The 17,789-nt window shown below is 41.4% G+C and overlaps 1 protein-coding gene across 3 annotated transcripts; it reads left to right on the plus strand.

Annotated features, from left to right (window-relative positions):
- The first annotated feature begins 541 nt into the window (after positions 1 to 541).
- On the plus strand, positions 542 to 17,668 carry LOC112576529 (NACHT and WD repeat domain-containing protein 2-like). Of its 3 annotated transcripts, none has more exons than XM_025259064.1 (17): positions 542 to 678; positions 1,084 to 2,040; positions 4,182 to 4,401; positions 5,340 to 5,444; positions 6,057 to 6,261; positions 6,623 to 7,068; positions 7,508 to 7,695; positions 8,171 to 8,429; positions 8,727 to 9,140; positions 9,549 to 9,886; positions 10,203 to 10,397; positions 10,728 to 11,053; positions 11,654 to 11,990; positions 12,805 to 13,878; positions 14,394 to 14,578; positions 15,123 to 15,259; positions 15,549 to 17,668. In XM_025259064.1, exons 5-17 carry the CDS (start codon positions 6,206 to 6,208, stop codon positions 15,764 to 15,766), a joined length of 4,173 nt encoding a protein of 1,390 aa, XP_025114849.1. In that variant the 5' UTR covers positions 542 to 678; positions 1,084 to 2,040; positions 4,182 to 4,401; positions 5,340 to 5,444; positions 6,057 to 6,205; the 3' UTR covers positions 15,767 to 17,668. The 3 variants fall into 3 exon arrangements, with proteins under 3 accessions (XP_025114849.1, XP_025114848.1, XP_025114847.1); XM_025259062.1 differs by having other exon boundaries at positions 576 to 678; positions 5,196 to 5,444; XM_025259063.1 differs by lacking the exon at positions 5,340 to 5,444.
- The last annotated feature ends 121 nt before the right edge of the window (positions 17,669 to 17,789 follow it).

Here is a 17,789-nt window from a genome sequence, read left to right on the forward strand (position 1 = left end):
GTTTCTTGGATTGTGACAACTGTTGTATGCTCAATATTTGTTACACTTATGAACTTTGAACCCGAGGGAACGTAGCTAATGTCACAGTCGCAGTTATTTACATTATTAAAGCCTTTAAGAAACAAATATCAAGATATAGTCAGCTGAAGTTAATATATCTATTTTTCTTGTCCTTAATTTATTTAATTCTCTGTCAGAAACCTGTTCTCTCGTAAGGGTTGTTGTGTACAGCGGTGACACTACTGTGGATGGACATTTGACAACCGATAGTTTGTACTTCCTGTTGTGACTCATGGTCGTGAATATTTAACTTTCTTATTTAATTATTAAATTTTTTATTATTATTCTCGGTTCAACGGGTGAGTTACATTTAATTTAGTTGTCAGATTGTAATGTTTATTTTGATTTTTTTTTTCAAAATCTTATTTTTTAAGCGTGCATCTATACAGTGTGAACGGATAGCTCTTTGTTTTGCTGTATTGACAGACTATTTGAAATTGGTTATTAAGGGATGATGCGTATTAAGACTTATCTACCTCTCTAGTTTTCAACAAACTTTATCTCGTGCACATCAGGCTGGACACTGACTATTGCACCTGGACACCGGGGTTTACAACTTCACGACTTTGTGTTGTTGGTGTCTGGAAGTCTCCCTCGTACCGTCCGCCCACCTGTCAGGTAAAACTCTGGTAATGGGAAACTGCAGGAGGGGAAGTGATTGTGATACATAAAGCTAACTTGATCATGATACCCAATAAAACTTTGATGACATGATCTTGTTGGTTCCTCAGAGCGATGAAAGCATCGTTTACTTTAGCTTTTCTCCAGAAAGCGATACACAGGGAACATCTATTGACATCGTCAACATTGTTATCACAGCATTACAGCACACACACACACACACACGCATTTTAGTTTCAGGGACTAGAGGGATACAACTTATTTTTCGAAAGGTTGGGTAAAGTTAAATGCAAGATTTTATTTTATTTTTTTTTTTTTTTTTTTTTTTTTTTTTTTTTGTATCGTTTCGTCCTTTTCATTCTTTCTTCCTCTGTCCATTAATTGTTTCATCTTGCTTTCAAGGTTCCCGACATACCCCTCCAGTTAACGGCCTCGGAGAAGCAGAAATGAAGTTGGTGGGACGAGTCCGTTGGGACAAACGTGTCGCACGTTACGTTCTGACGTCACGCCGACGTCACTGAGGTAGACACTTATGGCGTTGCCATGGGTACCGGATGCCAGGTGTGAGTGGCGCCGTGCCACAGCGTTCAGCGAGCAGTGTACACGCAAGTCTATCGATCAGGTCTCGCGGTCCACAGCACATCTTCTGTCCGCAACAGTCGCCTCCTGCCGCCGCAAGGTGGTCACGGCTTGTTGCGCAAGAACGATGTTGTCGTCGATGCTCGTCTCAATCGGGTCACCAACCGGACATTTTGCTTGACAAAGCTGCGTGGCTCGTGCTTGAGACCATTGTTAACAAGAGTGGAAGGAGGGCCACAATTCGAGTTCTCTCAGATCGGTCCTTCCTTCTTGTGGACTCGAACCGCACGACTGCTGAGCAACTTGGAATGGTACGCAGACGAGGCAATGGGCAACCACGGTACCCACGACCTGCAGGCGGAGTTCACGACGAAGCGACACCAACCACTGCGACCTAACCGTGTTCCGACACCAGCTTGCACCCCACCCGGGTACCCGACCAAATGGCGATGAAAGGTTCTCCTGAGTACAAACATGCCGAGGGAATCAGTGTGAAATAAGAATGTTGCAGGTTGGCTGACTGATTCGCTAATATACAAACTTTCCGCTGCTCGGGTTCTCGTGAACTTTGTTTTTAAGGCGGGAGTCTTGAGTTGAGACTAGACAGCCAGGATGGAAACTTCAATTAGCATGTGAACTGTCAATCATTTAGCACGTGCTCTGCCCACCGCGTGAAGCAAGAGGAAGGTGCGAGGTGCACGGACTTCGGTCATCTCCTACTCACCAGCTGCCCCCTCTCATGACGAGGGCAGACGAGACACTGGACTACTGACACGGAAGGTAACGAACCTCAGGTTAGCCGTCTTTTAGGTTCAAGAGGCCGTTATACAGTCTGCATAAAGATGGGTTGCTCTGCCATTTGCAAATGTGGGTGCCATACAGCCCATACATAAACATATATTCGATTTTATCAGATACATTGATGTTGGTGTGCAGAATGGACTCCAAATGTTTCGGTGTGAGTCATGAATGAGATTACATATTCCAAATTTGCATCCAGCACTTGATGGCTATACACATTCTGTTGTTAACACGTATATTCTTATAGAAAAAACTTTGTCTACATAGATCCTTTCATGGATAATATCATGTATAATAAAATAGCATAACAGACCCTCTTACAGATGTAAATTTAGTATCGCATAAATGGAAACGAACCGACAACAGTTTTCTTGAATACTTGCCACTTAAGGCAGTGCAGTCGTATTCAGGGGCAAGAACAAGCAAAATGTAATAATAAAAGACAAAGCAACAAATTCAGCATCTGGAAATGTAGGAATTAAGGGAAGTGATAAAGCGGAAATGGCCAAAGCCAAGAATGAAGTGGAACGTGTTCCGTGTGAGTGAGAGAGAGAGGAATGAGTGGAGAAGAAAAACATTTTAATGACATAAAGCCATTTTATCCATTATCACATTTACACGGTGAACTAATAAGCCTCATACTCACCTGCCTATCCACACCGAACCTTGGAAAAAAAAAAATCTACAAAAGCACTCCAATGTTTTGTTTGTAAATTGTGAGTCAAGCAGCATTTGCTTGTTAATGTGACAAAAACTCAGTGTAGTCCTCGAGGTTATGAAGTTTTGCAAGTTTATTTTAAATCTTATTATTGAAAAAAAAAAAAAGGTCAGAGGATGTTTAATTGACAATCAGATTCAAAAATTGTTCTCTGAGCTATATAAGAGCGATAGATGTTGGAATTATAGAATAAATAAGGTATTTTCCTGTAATGAAAAATGTTACTTATATTCTACAAAATTGTGCTTAAACAACAACTTTGCAATTTAGACTGAGCAGTTTTGCGATGCAACAAGATGTCAGTGTATTAAATGTGAAGCACGCGATATTGGTGAGGAAATTTCCTATTGTCTAGTCTTTAATAATAATAATAATAATAATAATAATAATAATAATAATAATAATAATAATAATAATAATAATAATACAAATTTTGTAAGGCTCATACTCACATTCCTAAGAAGCATGCTGTTAGCGCTTAAGAACAAGAACGAAACATGGACAGCATACGACGGACAGGAAAACAAACAAAATAATATGAACTATTAAAAAAAATAAACAAGAATACTAATGAAGAATGAAATCCAATAAAAAAAAACGCAAAGAGGAACTAAACAAGAAGAAGAACTAAGGCTAGCATGATATTGCAAAAGGAAGGGTGTGGAAAAGCACTAGCATTGTGTGCAAGGGTGTTAGAAGTAATGTTAATTGAGAAATTAAATTAAGTTAATTAATTAAGAAAATAAACAGAACCGAAATTGCATTTTGAGCATGATAATGCAGTTAAATGCAAAATCCTCAGCTGCTCCAGAACACCAAAACCGTAAACTTACTCAATTTATTTTTAAAATAGTGTTGATTAGTGTTGATTAGTAATTTAAGCCATTATCCTACGCTGTATTTATGATGTACTAATATTAATTGCATTGCCATGCTTGTCATTAACATTAGCTGGTTGTTGTTTATATCATCTTTAACCTTCACTCTGTTTATTTTCTGCACAATTTCTACCGTTTATAATGTTCGTGTACCATAAAGCATTTGACCAGACGAATACCATCCATGTTCCCCACACATCATATTTGGCAATGCACGGACTGCGGCATTCAGGTATTTCTGACATGCCTAGTGATGTGCTTTTTTTGACAGGACTATCATAATGAAGAAGTCACCATACTTTAAATGCATATAAAAGGCTTGGTTGCAACTCGATTAAAAAATTTTTGTCTTCTTATACTGTCGACTCTTTTCAGTGATTTATCAAACACGGGATTTTTTCTTTGCCCGCCAACTGATTGGCCCTTCGAAACGAACTCGAGGTTTCAGTAAATGTTAAACCAAAGCAGCGTTTGACCACACCTAGGGCCGTTTTTTATGTTGACCATTTTGTCTTTCTTTCCAGAAATCCCCCCAATGCAATCTGACTTCGACAACCAGAAGGTGTGCTTGCACAAGCCCCAGATCCTCAGCAGATACAGGGATGAATAATTCGACCTGTTCATGGCAAAGATGGATACCATCACCACCCTCGACAGACACCTTATCGCATTTCTTTCATGATAACAGAGAATAATGTTGGACAATCTACACATCCTTGTTGGAGGGCGCAAAGCAACGGAAAGGTTGTGCAAATTCTGTTCTGTCTGAATATGTGCTTTTAGGAAGCCATACATTGCTCTTTTAACTCTAATAAAAAGGTCCATGTCCCTGATCTGATTAATGCTCTTAGTATATTTATTCCACAGTCGTATGCCATCTTTCAATCCATAAAACACACATACAGTTTAGCGGGTTTACTAATATATTTATATATTGTATTACTGCTTCGTAACTAGACACTAAACTGTCTTCTGGTTGAGGGAGATGGTGGTAATGTATGTAGAATTAAAAGTTTGAAAAATAGAAGTATCATAGACAAGGATGGACCAAGTAGAAACCATCTGAGGCTCGTAGGTAAAAGTGTAGCGCTGTGGTAAAGTGTGTCCGGTAAACGGTCCGCACATTATGGTCACAAGACAAACTTTGCCAAAGTTACTCAACCGTTAACCTAAGGCCGCTCTTGACTGGACCAAATGCCGAGAGTCAAACCTTCAAAGTATCTTAAAGTCCAGCTGTACTGGCAAATGTTTTGGCAATGTATTGGCAAGCAAGTTTGACAAGTTGATCGATCTATGATACCAGCGATCTATGAAACGATCGATACCATTTTTTCCAGAGACCTTCTCACAGCTCAACTAAGCTTGGTCAAAGGTTTGATAGAAGGACTCCTTACCCATACATATTGTGAATGCCTCGACAACACCGCCTTTTCAACTGGTCGTCATTACTTCAAGAAATGTTTATAATGACAGTTTATGCCCTATTTAGCGTGTGCTCAATTTCTAGAACTTGCATAGCTAGTTGCTGTGTTTGTCAGATCGATCAGCACCAGTAGAATGGGGTTTGTGGCGCGCGGGGCCGCAGATGGCTGAGCAAGTCCAGACCTTCTCCATTTCTCCACACTCCGTCTGTCCTACACCTTGTCTACTTGTCTAGAGGTTGTCTACTTTCCTTCTGGCAGTTTGGGACAACAGCTTGGCGAGGGCCGCCCACTGATTGCAGCAGACTGCGGTGATGGTGTTGTCGTGCACTGTAACCACTTGCACGAGATCGCAAACAACAACCGGTAGAGTAGGCTGGAATACAAACATTTTCTTTCCGACACGCCAATGCCAGGGCTTGCCCACCCCCGCACACACACACACACAAAGAGCTTTTTCAGTAAATATCAATATATTATTCATAAGACCCGAACTGTATTGAGTAAACCTGTTCATGATTCACGTTTATATGACATTACCATCCACCTAGCCGTGTAAGACTAGCAGGATTCATCCCTCCCCCTTTCCTAATATAGAAATATTCTTTTCACCTCCCTAAAGGCCTTGTAAGTTTAAAAGTTTAATCAAGATTTGGGTTAATATAACTGTTACATAAAAACTTCACCTAACTCAGTCAAACAACCATCCATATTTGTCCGGTGAAATGAGTCTTTATCCAGGGCTGACCAGAAAAAGGTTCCTTCGAATTTCCTAAGTCTTTTCTAATGTTTCTTCTAATCCAAAGTCAGCAGAAAGCTTATTATCACCAGGCTCGCAGTGTGCTTTGTGTTTGATCATGGACCAGAAGGTGTCCAACTAATCCAGTGATGGTAAAAGTCTGCCAAGTACTGCATTATATCATTATACTGATAATGGTCACTATCAATCTCTATTTTTGTCAACATTTCTCGTTCCAGACCTTGAGGAATTTTCTGCCTACAATATTCTCTCTGATCAGAGCTGTGGGCGCCATTGTCAAATTTGCTATCAGAAAAATGGTGACAGTTCACATGGCAGGCACGACCAGCCACATATTTGAAGAGCCGTGGCATGGACTTGTATAAGAATGGGATCCAGCTGTTCCTCCACTAACAGCCGCTTTGAGCTAACCATTAAATCAAGGTAAGCACAATGTACATATCTGTCGTCTGCTTACCCCAGTCGGACACTCACTGTAAACGATGCAAACAACTCAAAGATCTTTCTCACCCGGCTCATCAAAGACTGTTCATTAACGGCACACAACTGCACACCCACCAATCCAAGCAAACTAAATTATCCCTAACATCTGGTTAATTACAGTCCATTCATTAAGGTTCAGAACTCCACGCCCACATTGTACTCACATGTGAACACTGGACTGTACCCACACCTCTGTTCACTAGATTCACCTTGGACGCACTCTGTACGAAGGTTCCTAAATATTTTCTAGTTTTTCCCAAGATATTTTGAATATAAAGAATAATTTGCGTTACCTGTGCAGCCTGAAGTCCACCTCCAGCAAGCGGTGTCTTGGAGGAGACATGCAGTGTAGGCGTAGCCGAGCTTTCAGCATGACATCATCCAGCGAGGTCGAAGTGCAAGTTTCTAAGCCGCCAGAAGTTCAAAATGAACAACCGACACCCGACAGTACCCCGGGACCCAGCGACGGGTTAATGGAGGAGACTAACTCGCTGATACCAGTATTATCTATGGACATGATGACTGTCTCGAATACAGGTTCCAGCACTACACTTACCAACCTACCCTCCCAACACGGGTCCCCGACAGCAGACGACAAGTCCGTGCGCAAGGATCCGCAATGGCGCATGCCGTCGCACGTGGCTAGCCTCGCGCCGGAAATGCAAAATTTGTTGATGGGGTTCGATCCAGGACCTCTCCCGCTCAGTCCTCGTGTCATCAAACTGTACATTGCTGCAGATGATACAGGTGAGGACAGTTTACATAGTGGACATTTCTCGGAGCTCGTGGAGTTATTTTTGTGGGCAAATTTCTACGCGAAGGATCGGGATACATGCGCAAGAGCGTGAAGAAGGCAAGAGAGGGAGAGGACATGGGGAAGAGGGGTGGAAAGAACAATGTGTGCATGTGTGACAATGACAATTCTTTATTAACTATGTGAGAGAGACACTTAAGCCTACAATTTCCACATTAAAAAGTTCATTCTCTGCCCCGACCACCGTAAAAGAATACCAGCAGTCAACACTCGACGCTCAACTCTTCTATAAATAAATTTTACAAATAAAAAAATTACACGATATACCTCATTTGACTATTTACTTTTTCCTGTCTTCTTCTTCGACCTCAGGCAGCCCAGATTACCATTAATATAAGGGTGGTTTGAACTCTCGTATTTGCTTCGCTGCAGACACCCTGGCCGAGAGAATGGTGTTGACCAAGACTGTCTTTCCACGACTGCGGGTGTTTTGTGAAGAACACGGGTATCACCTGCAGATCGTGGACCTCCACTGGCCACTGCCATCAGGCATCGACCAGCAGATACAGATTGGCCACATGGCGAAGTCTGCTATGTGCAATGATGTCACTTTGTGGTTGGTCAGTACTGCTGGGACATTGAAACTGTGTGCGCACCACATGGAATTTTAATGTTTTTAAATTTTGTCCTACTTCACACACACACACACACACACACACACACACACATTCACACAAGATATGCCCACACACATATATATATATAAACACATATACATATAAGTTCATAATTAATCACTTGATAATTTTGTCGCCCTCCCAAAGCCGGCAATGTTACTTGGCTTGGAACCTGACTTGGAATACCTGAAGCAATACTCTCAGGCTGAGACAACAAATTAAATGTATTGTCCATTCTTTCAGTAAATCATTTGCCTTGGAGCCTATCCATCGAGAAACTTTCGTAATGTATGTGTATCGCTTTAGGGGGACATTTTTTAAACTTGTAAAACAACATTTTTCTATTAAGGCATGATAAATGTCAACAAACTGCTCTAAAGTGATAAGCACTGATGTGAATTTTTAAAATTATTTCAAGGTGATTTTAAGCAACAAGCTGGGATGGACCCTCCCGTTGTCAATACCTGCTGCACAGTTTGATGATATCTACTCTCGACTTCCTGGCGAAGATATGAAAAAAGTGTTTCACGAATGTTATTTTCTGGACGAAAACAGCCTCCCTCCTGCTTACATCAGTGTTCAGACACCCACCATGGACAGGAAGCTGCTGCAGGAGCTGTGTGATGTTCTATGTGATATCATGACAGACGAAGAGAAGGAGTTGTACATGGCGCCGTGTGAGTCTGTTGTTTGTGAGTTCTGGGAACTGTACTAGGATTGATGTGCGAGCATCCGAGCCCAGAATTCTGGGGGATGGTTTGTGAGAGAAGAAAGACTGATTAACAAAAAAATAAGACTAAGACTAGCTAAGTTTCACCTTTACAGATAATGATTAAAAGATAATCCAGACTAAGGATCTGAATTGAATCGATGTGTGTGTGTGTGTGTGTGAAAGCAGTTAAGAAATGAAATTAACAGATGGCATTGATAAGATGTTCTTGATATATTCTTTATTAGCATTTTTTTAATTCCAGGCCTCCATGAGGAGATAATCAAAGCTCTAAACTCCCGAAACCGCATGTCTGACAATATAGTGGTTGTCCTCCGCGATTTTCACCATCTTCCAGAAGGTGCTACCAGCAAGGATAACATCGAAAGTTCGGATCCACTGCTTTCCACAGACAACAACATCAACGAAGTCGAGAGAAACCACAGATCCGCGAAACTACTAAGTGGGCTGAAATCACGAATAGAGCAAGAAGTCCACGTGGACTACATTTTAAAGTGTACAGCATCCGTTGAGGCCAAGGACTCCGTGGGACTGGCTACGATGGAGTGTGAAAATGACTTCCAGTGCAGTTTGTCTGAGCGGCTAGAGATGAAGCTGCAGACAGCATTGAAGACTGTCTTTGATGACAAAAGACAACAGGATATTTTTACGGCAGCAGGTAGGTAACACTTTTTGTATTAATAATTCAACTAGAAACAGTACTAAAAATCTGTACAGATGGAAAAATTAAAAATACAAGACATCTTTATTGTCTATGGTCTCAAGAGACATAGAAATTTTTCTTCGTTGGGAGCTCTGAAAAAAAAAAGGTGAAAATCGACACCTTCTTGACATGAAAGGCAACTCGTTTTTCTCCTTAATGCAGACTGAAATCAGCCCTCTGGACCTAGGACCAATATTTACCACAGAAACACTAATTTGATCATGAATGATATTACCTTCCCTCACAGTCATATTGAAACAGTTTGAGCCTGAATTTGATCACGTGACAAATGTTTGTCGTACACTAACCTCTTTAACAAGCTAATTTGATGATGGGTGACAAATGTCTGCTGGCGATCCCCAGGCATGCCTACAGCCCTGTCCCACGAGCTTTGCCTGCACGCCCACAAACGGTACCAACTGTGCTCCCGGGTAGACCAGGTCTCCCCAACAGTCTCCATGGCCATCAGCCACATCCAGTCTTTGCCTCGCTCTCCTCTCATCCTTCACGGGTGCCTGGGATGTGGTCTTGACACTGTGGCGGCTCAACTGGCCAGTGAAATGGCAGTGTCAAGATCAGCAGTTGTGGCACTCCGGTTCCTGGGGCTGACACCAGATGGCCAGAACCTGTCCGCTGCGATGTTCAGCATCCTTGAACAGACCTCGATAGCTCTTGGAGGACCGGGCATGAAGCAGTTGAAGGTAACGAAACATTGAAAGGAATGAACATGCTTTATTTGGACACTTCCTTGTTGCTACATCTAATCTAATACACAAAAGAGTTTTTAATGTATAAATGTACAATTACTTGCGATTTACTTTATTCTATCATGGTGTGCCTAATCTTTTCTTGAAAGGGGCCAATAATGCTTGAGATGATTTGGTCTGTTATCAAAGAACTTGAATGATGCTCGATTTACTTTATTCAGTAATATCGTGACCATCCTGTTTAAATGGTCACTGTTTACAAACATAATGAAATGTTGGCCTTATATTGTGTGTTGTATTCTCGTTACAGAGTCTGTCATTCGATGCACTACTGTCCAGCATTGCGCGGTGTGCAGCTGACCATCCTGTTGCCATAATACTCAGTGGTCTCCAGCTGACTATGCTAGATGAGCAGGGCTGGCAACCACCCAAGAATCTTCCAGAAAATCTCCATTTGGTGATGCTTACAAGTGACAACAGCTTGTTGGATACTTGGTCTAATGGGGTGAGCTCTTAAAGTCTTTCTTATCTACGGGGGCAAACTATATTCCTTCAATACTGTGTACGGCCCGGACAACCTTGGTTTAAGATTTTGGATTGTATAAGCCTTCCATCATCAAAGTAATAATGATGGATTAATAATCGACAAAATGACTGCATTAAAAAAAATTGCTGTCTCTTTTCAGTCTAGTTGAAGTTGTGTGATAATCAGTCTCAGGCATGGAGACAAAATCGCAAATCGAACAGTTTCAGAAAGACAAGTATTTTAATTTTCTAATAATCTGTAACATTTATGAATGATTGCTGCTTTGAACTTTTTTTAATCCTTCATTAGCTTGACTCCAAGTGCTTCATGGAACTACAATCAGTGGGTCTGGCCGAGCTGAAAACCATTTTCCACAGAGAGCTGCAGGTCAGCAGACGCTGTGTCACTCCGCAACAAGAAGCAGCTGTTGTTGCTGCTATGGAAAAGTGTCCTCGCCCATTCTTTGCTGTCGCCTTAGCAACCATGGCCAAAGGCTGGACCTCAAGGACTTGCATCACTGAAAATGAACTCCCTTCGAGTGTTGAAGATGCCGTGCAGCAGGTCTTGTTAGAGCTGGAGAGCAGTATAGGGAAAGAGTGTGTTGCTCGAATTCTAACTTACCTGACAATCGCCCGGTAAGTGTCTTCAGTAAACTAACCCTGCCGTATAAACTTTCCAGATATATGTATGATTTGCTGTTGTTGAATTTAATTGTATTTGTATATGTCTGGTATGCAGAAGAACCGCCAAAAAAGTTTTAGAGTTTTGTCCTGTAGATATTATGTCCAAAGGTTACTAACTGCACTCGTCGCATAATCTGTTGTTGCCCCTGTCTTCAACAATTTGTTTTTTCTTACAGAAGCTTAATCTGATGTTAGATTTCAGTCGTCTGTCTGCTTTGCCATGGCCTTGTGCAATTATGAAGTAAAGGTTTAAAAAATTGGAGGAAGAGCAACACACACACACACTATTCCTCTATTAACATTCTCCGTATCGTTCTCTTAATATAAATACACAAGAACCAAATAACTGAAATGAAACTGCCAGAGCTGTTTGTAATATTTCGTATAAACGAAAGAAAGGAAAGAAGCAAATAAACAGCAGGAAATGGGAAAGGGGATCTTAAAAGAAAAATCCAAATTCGTAAAGAAAAACTCCTAAATTCTAGTTCTCGTCATGTCTCCTAGTACAGCGTTGACGAGAATAACTTGTTGTCGCTGTTTGTTTACTGCAAGGTGTGGCTTGAGTGACAGCGAGATGGACGACCTTCTAGCCATTGACGACTCGGTGGTCCTGTCCATGTACCCCCAGGAGGTCCCCGCTGTGTGTCGCTGTCCGCAGGCAGTCTGGTTCCACCTCAAGACCACTCTGGCCCCCTGGCTGGATGACATCTGCCTGCAGGGTCACAGTGTCAGCCGGTGGAGCCAGCAGACTGTGGCAACTGCTGTCATACTTCGCTATCTGGATCACACAGGTCCTCCGGCACTGGCGGCCCTTCACGCCACTCTGGCGGACTTCTTCCAGGGTCGATGGGCAAATAAACCCAAACTGTTTCCTGATCCTAACGCAGAGGTGAGAGTTCCAGTTTCGATGGCGACGCCATAGACGAAATGCTGCTTTCTTCCGCTTTTTGAAAGTTTCCTTTACTTCTCTTCCTTCAAAGGAAGGACCTACCTTAACACTAATTCGCTAATCCAAAGAAAAAATTCTTTTTTTACAACAAAAAGACAAAAAGCAAAAATTTGCTTTGCAGCCTCTGATAAAGGAGACTACCCTGAACAGACATTATTTCCACTTTTATTCAAGCTGTGTATTTATCAAATAATTACTGTTAGTGTTAATTTAATTTTTTTGTGTCTCTGGCATGATTTGGTAGAATTTTTTGTAACGGATTGGGAATACTCAAAATGTTGTTCCTGTATAATCATAAATGCTTCTTTGCTTGATGCCATTTTTGGCATAAATAGGATTCATGGGAATGCTTTGCTGTCGGATAGCTTGGGAAACCTGTACATTTCAAGATGGATAACACTATAATGAATTTATTCCGGGTTTTTTTTTGTTTTGTTTTGTTGTTGTTGTGGTTTGTTTTTTGTTTTTGAATGCAGTGGTTCCTTTCCTAGAATAATAGCTGCGCAGCAATAACTGCAAAAAAAAATCTTTAAAAATAACTGTCCAGATTGTAAAATCAGCAGCAAACATTCAGAACTACTGGAACTGCCACTTCAGCACATCAGGACTGAGCATCCTTTATTACCTTCTACCTCAGAGATGCAAAGCAAGCTGTCATAATCGCAGATATGTACAAAAAGTTGTGCTTGTGACTACATATAAAAATGATATTTGTGATAAAAATCGCTAGTCTTTCACTTCTTTGACAATGCAGGTTGAAGTGCTACACCATCGCTATGTCTTGCCCCAACCAGATGAGTACACCGCTAACCACTCCAACAACCGCAAGTTTCTGTGTTTGTTGTACCATCTCTTGCACAGCCAGAAACAGGAGCAGCTCGACACCATTGCTGAGCACCATATTCTCAATGTGGACCGGTTGGTGAAGAAACTGGAAGCCACTTCAACCGGTCAGGTGCTGCAAGACCTGCATATCGCCGCTGTCAAAATACCATCACTGGCAGAGGACATAAAATGGTTGATGATGGTTTTGGCTCAAAATGCGAAAGAACTATCTGTCAGCGTGAAGCAGCTGTACAACTATCTTAACAAAGAAATAGAGAAAAACGAGGGAACTGGCACACAGAAACTGAATATTGCAGAGAAAATTAAGGCGGCATGTGCCTGCCCTCCAAGTCTTGTTCTGTCTCTGCAGGACTCCCCCGCGTCTCTCATTAACACACTGGAGGGAAACTATTCCGCAGAATGTGGCATCGACGGTCTTTATCTTCTAGCAGCTGACTCTCCCTTTTTGGTCAGCATTTCAGAACTTGCGGGGGAAGTAGTGGTGTGGGACACACGTCATCACGAGCCAATCAGAATTCTCCGAGGACTCGACAAGCCTCGGGACCTGGCCCTTGTTGACGCCCACCATGTACTGGTTCTGTGCAACCGCGAGCTTCGCCTGCTGAACCTCAACACAGGGGCCCAGGTGACCAGACTTCCGGGTTTGCTGAACCTGAACATGCCCTTCTTCTGCATGGGCGATGCCTCCACCGTCATCGTCCTGTCGAGGAACCGGATGTCCGTTAACGTCCTTGACCTTTTTACCGGCCAAATTCGGGCCACGTTCAAGGCCGGAGAGGACCGCTTCCTGAACTCGCTGCTGGTGAGCGCGGACGGAGGGACACTGGTATGCGGCGACGAGACGCAGAAGCCCTCGCCGCTGCTGGTCTGGGACCTGCGCGAGTGCAAACTGCGGCACGACTTGAGGCTTCCGCAGCACGAGTTCGCCACCAACATCGCCGACATCACCGACGACGGGGCGTATGCAGCGTGTGCCTGCAAGGTGACACATTTCCGTTCTTCTTCTCTCTCTCCACACACATGGATATGGATAAGTGGGTAGTTAATTCGTGACAGTTCTGTCAGATATACTCGGGGAAGTAGATGGGTTAGGGAAAAGAAAATGTTCATTAAACCGATGAGGAAAAAAAATATGCAAACCGTAAAGTTATGAGTGCCCGATAGCGCAGTGGTCAAACGCTTGTTACCACTGCAGAACCTTCAGGTTCACATCTCGTTTCGGAGGTCAATATATATATATATATTTTTTTTGCATGTGGGATTTTTTCAACAGGGCTGGGTTTTTGCCGGTGCTTCAGTTTCATTCCTATCAACCTTGCATCCCTGAAATAGTGCGAAATCACCTTCAGGTGAAACCATTTTTTTGATGAAACCATCCGAACGATGTTACCCAACACCAGTCGATGCGTTACACAACATCCAATTGATATATTCTTACTTTAAAATAAAAATCCTATGTTAAAACAACATTAGTATTTCGTTTGTGTCGTGACCTAGGAACTGTCCAGCCCTAGCCCCACGTTCGTGGTGGTCTATGAACTCAGCAGTGGACAGCTGTTCAAGCGTTTCAAGATGGCTGCTAGCGTGACGTGCATCAAGATGGCCTCCCCCACCTTGAGTCTCATCATGCTGCTGGATGACAGCTCTCTGGCGTCATTCAGCCTTACTTCCGGAAACTGCAAGTAAGTGTCAGCACACAGCTCCTACCTCGACTGGGTTCGGCTCTCGACTTGGGCACTGCACGTGACATCTGTTTACAGGGCTGGGAGCTATTCCGTGATATAGCTTTAGTTACTGGCTCGGCCTAAAACACCAATTTGCCTCCCTCCCCCAAGTCGACCCAGCTGTCGGGAATGGGGAGAGCAGCGATAGAAAGGGACAGACACCACTTTGACAAAAATATGAACACGAGAAAAGTGTGGTCTCCCCAATGACAAAGAAATCACATAGAAATGGGAAGAATAAGAAGCACCAGAGCTGAAAGAAACTTGTTTCTTAAACCCTTATGACAAACTGACTAATAAACTTGTGCACTGGGTTAAATCTTTCTTGATCTATACATCTGTAATAAAATAGGATTTACAGATGACCATTAGTGTCATCTGCATGTTCTGAAAACATCCTTGTTTTGTGACTGATCCTTTTTAAAAATTTACAGGTTCCTATTTTCAGTGTCATCAGATCTGTTTGAACATGGTTAGTGATAACCGTATGTTGTATTTCCAGTTTCCATGTGTGTGGTGTGAAAGCTATCTACAACCAGGTGAAGCTCTCACCAGATGCAGCTATGGCTGTCACATATTCATCCAAGACATGCATTACTCCGACCACATCTACTGTTGCCCTATGGAATATAATGGAGGGTGAGAATACTGTTGCCAGATTGCACCTTAAATTATCTCACCTTAACAGTAGCTGTTGCTATGTTGAGAAAATCATACTTGTAGTAGATTGTTATAAACAATACAGCTTGCAAACTAACATTAGTCGGAAAAAAAAGGTACAAGTTACATATAAAGTTGGGAATAAGTTTACCGCATGTTCCACCTTTGTTCAAGTGTTTGAAACCAAATAAATAGAACTATTATTTGTTAATAAAATGTTAAATAAAAAAAGTGTATTGAAATGCATTTAGTGTTTTTGTCTCTACAGGAAAATTTCTGGGATCCTACACATTTGACACTGGAGTACTGTGCTGTCAACTCATGCCCCATAGTAACTCAGTTATGGTGGGGCTAGCATCACATCAAGGTTATGTAGCCCTCACGTTCCAGTCATCTCCACAAAATACGGAAAAGATAAATGTAACTGAAGACGCGTTTGGTGATCCATTTATGAAAGGCAAAGTTTTTGATCTCTCATCACCATAGAATCCCTCTATATTTTCATAACATGTAAAAACCCTTGTGATGAATCACCATAAGTGCAATAAACGTATTGTGTCTGATCTTGCAACAATGCTAAACACCACTTTTGTTTTAACAGCGTCAGTCATTAGCACTATTTTTAATACAATCTTCACTTGACTGCGAGCTGTTTGAGATGCTTTCTGGTTTTAGTATTAGGCAGAACGCTATTCTGGAACATTCCACTATGATACTGCTGGCACCATGTCTAAGTTCTGCTCAATTATTGTTGAATAAATGCCAGATCATGATTGCTTCAGCTTGCAATTTTCATGCATCCACAAATCAAAGTATTATGTAAAAGACTTGAGGAAACATCTGCGTACAAACTCAGCTGCTCATCTTTGAAATGGCTTGTACAATCTTTTTGCCATATTTTGACATCATTTACCACTTGAAAGGAACACATTTTTTAGCTTTTTATAAGCCAAAGATGCTAATTGCAAAAACTTGGAAAAAAGTGATTAACAATGCAAGCAACTGCTTAAGCCAGTACATCTGGTGCCAGTGTGCATTTCCCACCTTTTTTGCCAATAACATCTAGTCTTCAGTTGTTGTTTTTTTCTACAGTACTTTATAGGCACAAAAAGTATTCCCTTTGGAGTAAGTGAATTGTAAAGCACATTTCCCCATGTAGATGCAAGATAAATGTGCTGCACGAGACTAAAGACAATCCAATAGATAAGGACCATCCATCTGATGAGTAGCACAAAAGGCAAAACAAGCACCCAAGCACATTGTCTTGCATGGTAAGGCATCAGAGCTCAGGCAGCTATGCTGGTGCCAGGTTATAAAGAGTAAGGACAACCCATTGAAACAGAGCATTTTCTTCACCGTTCTTTTTATCTGATTGATTACATCAATACTTTAATATCACAGAAATTAACAATGTAGATGAGATTAATCCAATAGCCTTTTTTTAAAATTTTATTTACTGATGAGCCATCTTCCCCAATAAATCTGAGCTGGCAATATAAATCTGTTAATTTTTGGTTCCATGTCATTTCATTCTCACTATAGCCAAAGCTGCTTCAGAATCCATGCAAGCAGATGTCATTTTAAGCTCTGGTGGGAAGGTGATTATTGTCTGTTGACATTTGTTTATTGCTCCATCAGATTTGCATTTGTCCACATTTTTGTATACAAGTACTGCAGCATGCATTTAAAATGAAACTTTTCGTCATACATTTGTTGTAATAGAAGGCATCCGATTGTTTTTTAATTGACGCTAAAACAGGATTGTTGATATCAATGGTAGGAGGAATTACTTTTCCTTAAATATGTTTAAACCCTCAGTTTTCCATTTTTTCTAGCACCTGAACTGCACAAATTTTTAGTAACTTAACATCATTGACCAGTTATAATTTTTACTAACATAATTAAAATACTGCCCTTAGGTCTAGAATAATCTACATGACACTCTGTATAAACTTTTTAGATTATGTCATGATCAATCTGGTTAATAGATTGATGTTTTAGTCAAGGAAATCAAACTATAATAAAGTAACGCATTTAGAATTACATCTAGATTATTGGTTTATACAATTTAATCCTTTATCAGATATGACAGATTCTTCATAATATAGATGTCCGCTGCCAGAACTTCATTAGTACAAGTGGTAAATGCAACATCCCTGCGCAGTTGTAGCACTTTATCATCACTTTTGCTGTTAACCTCCAGGGGCTATAGTTTTAAGTTCTTCTCAGGGCAAAATCAGAACCTCAAGAACATGTCTCTAAAGCTATAAATCAGTGTCGAGTTTACAGTTACTTTATTTCTTTGCCCCAGGACACATTTTGAAAAGTTACTGCTCAAGGAGTAAAACACCATAATTGTTCAGATAAAGCATTTTAACTTCAAAAACCAGACACTTGCCCTAAAGTTCTCCTAGAGCAACAACTTGCCCCTTGCTTAATAACCACAGCACCAGCCGGGTCACTTGCTAGTGAAACATGCTTTATAGGTCATACACACTGCCTTGTAATT

This window comes from Pomacea canaliculata, linkage group LG12 (assembly GCF_003073045.1).
Source record: "Pomacea canaliculata isolate SZHN2017 linkage group LG12, ASM307304v1, whole genome shotgun sequence".
Taxonomy (NCBI): domain Eukaryota; kingdom Metazoa; phylum Mollusca; class Gastropoda; order Architaenioglossa; family Ampullariidae; genus Pomacea; species Pomacea canaliculata.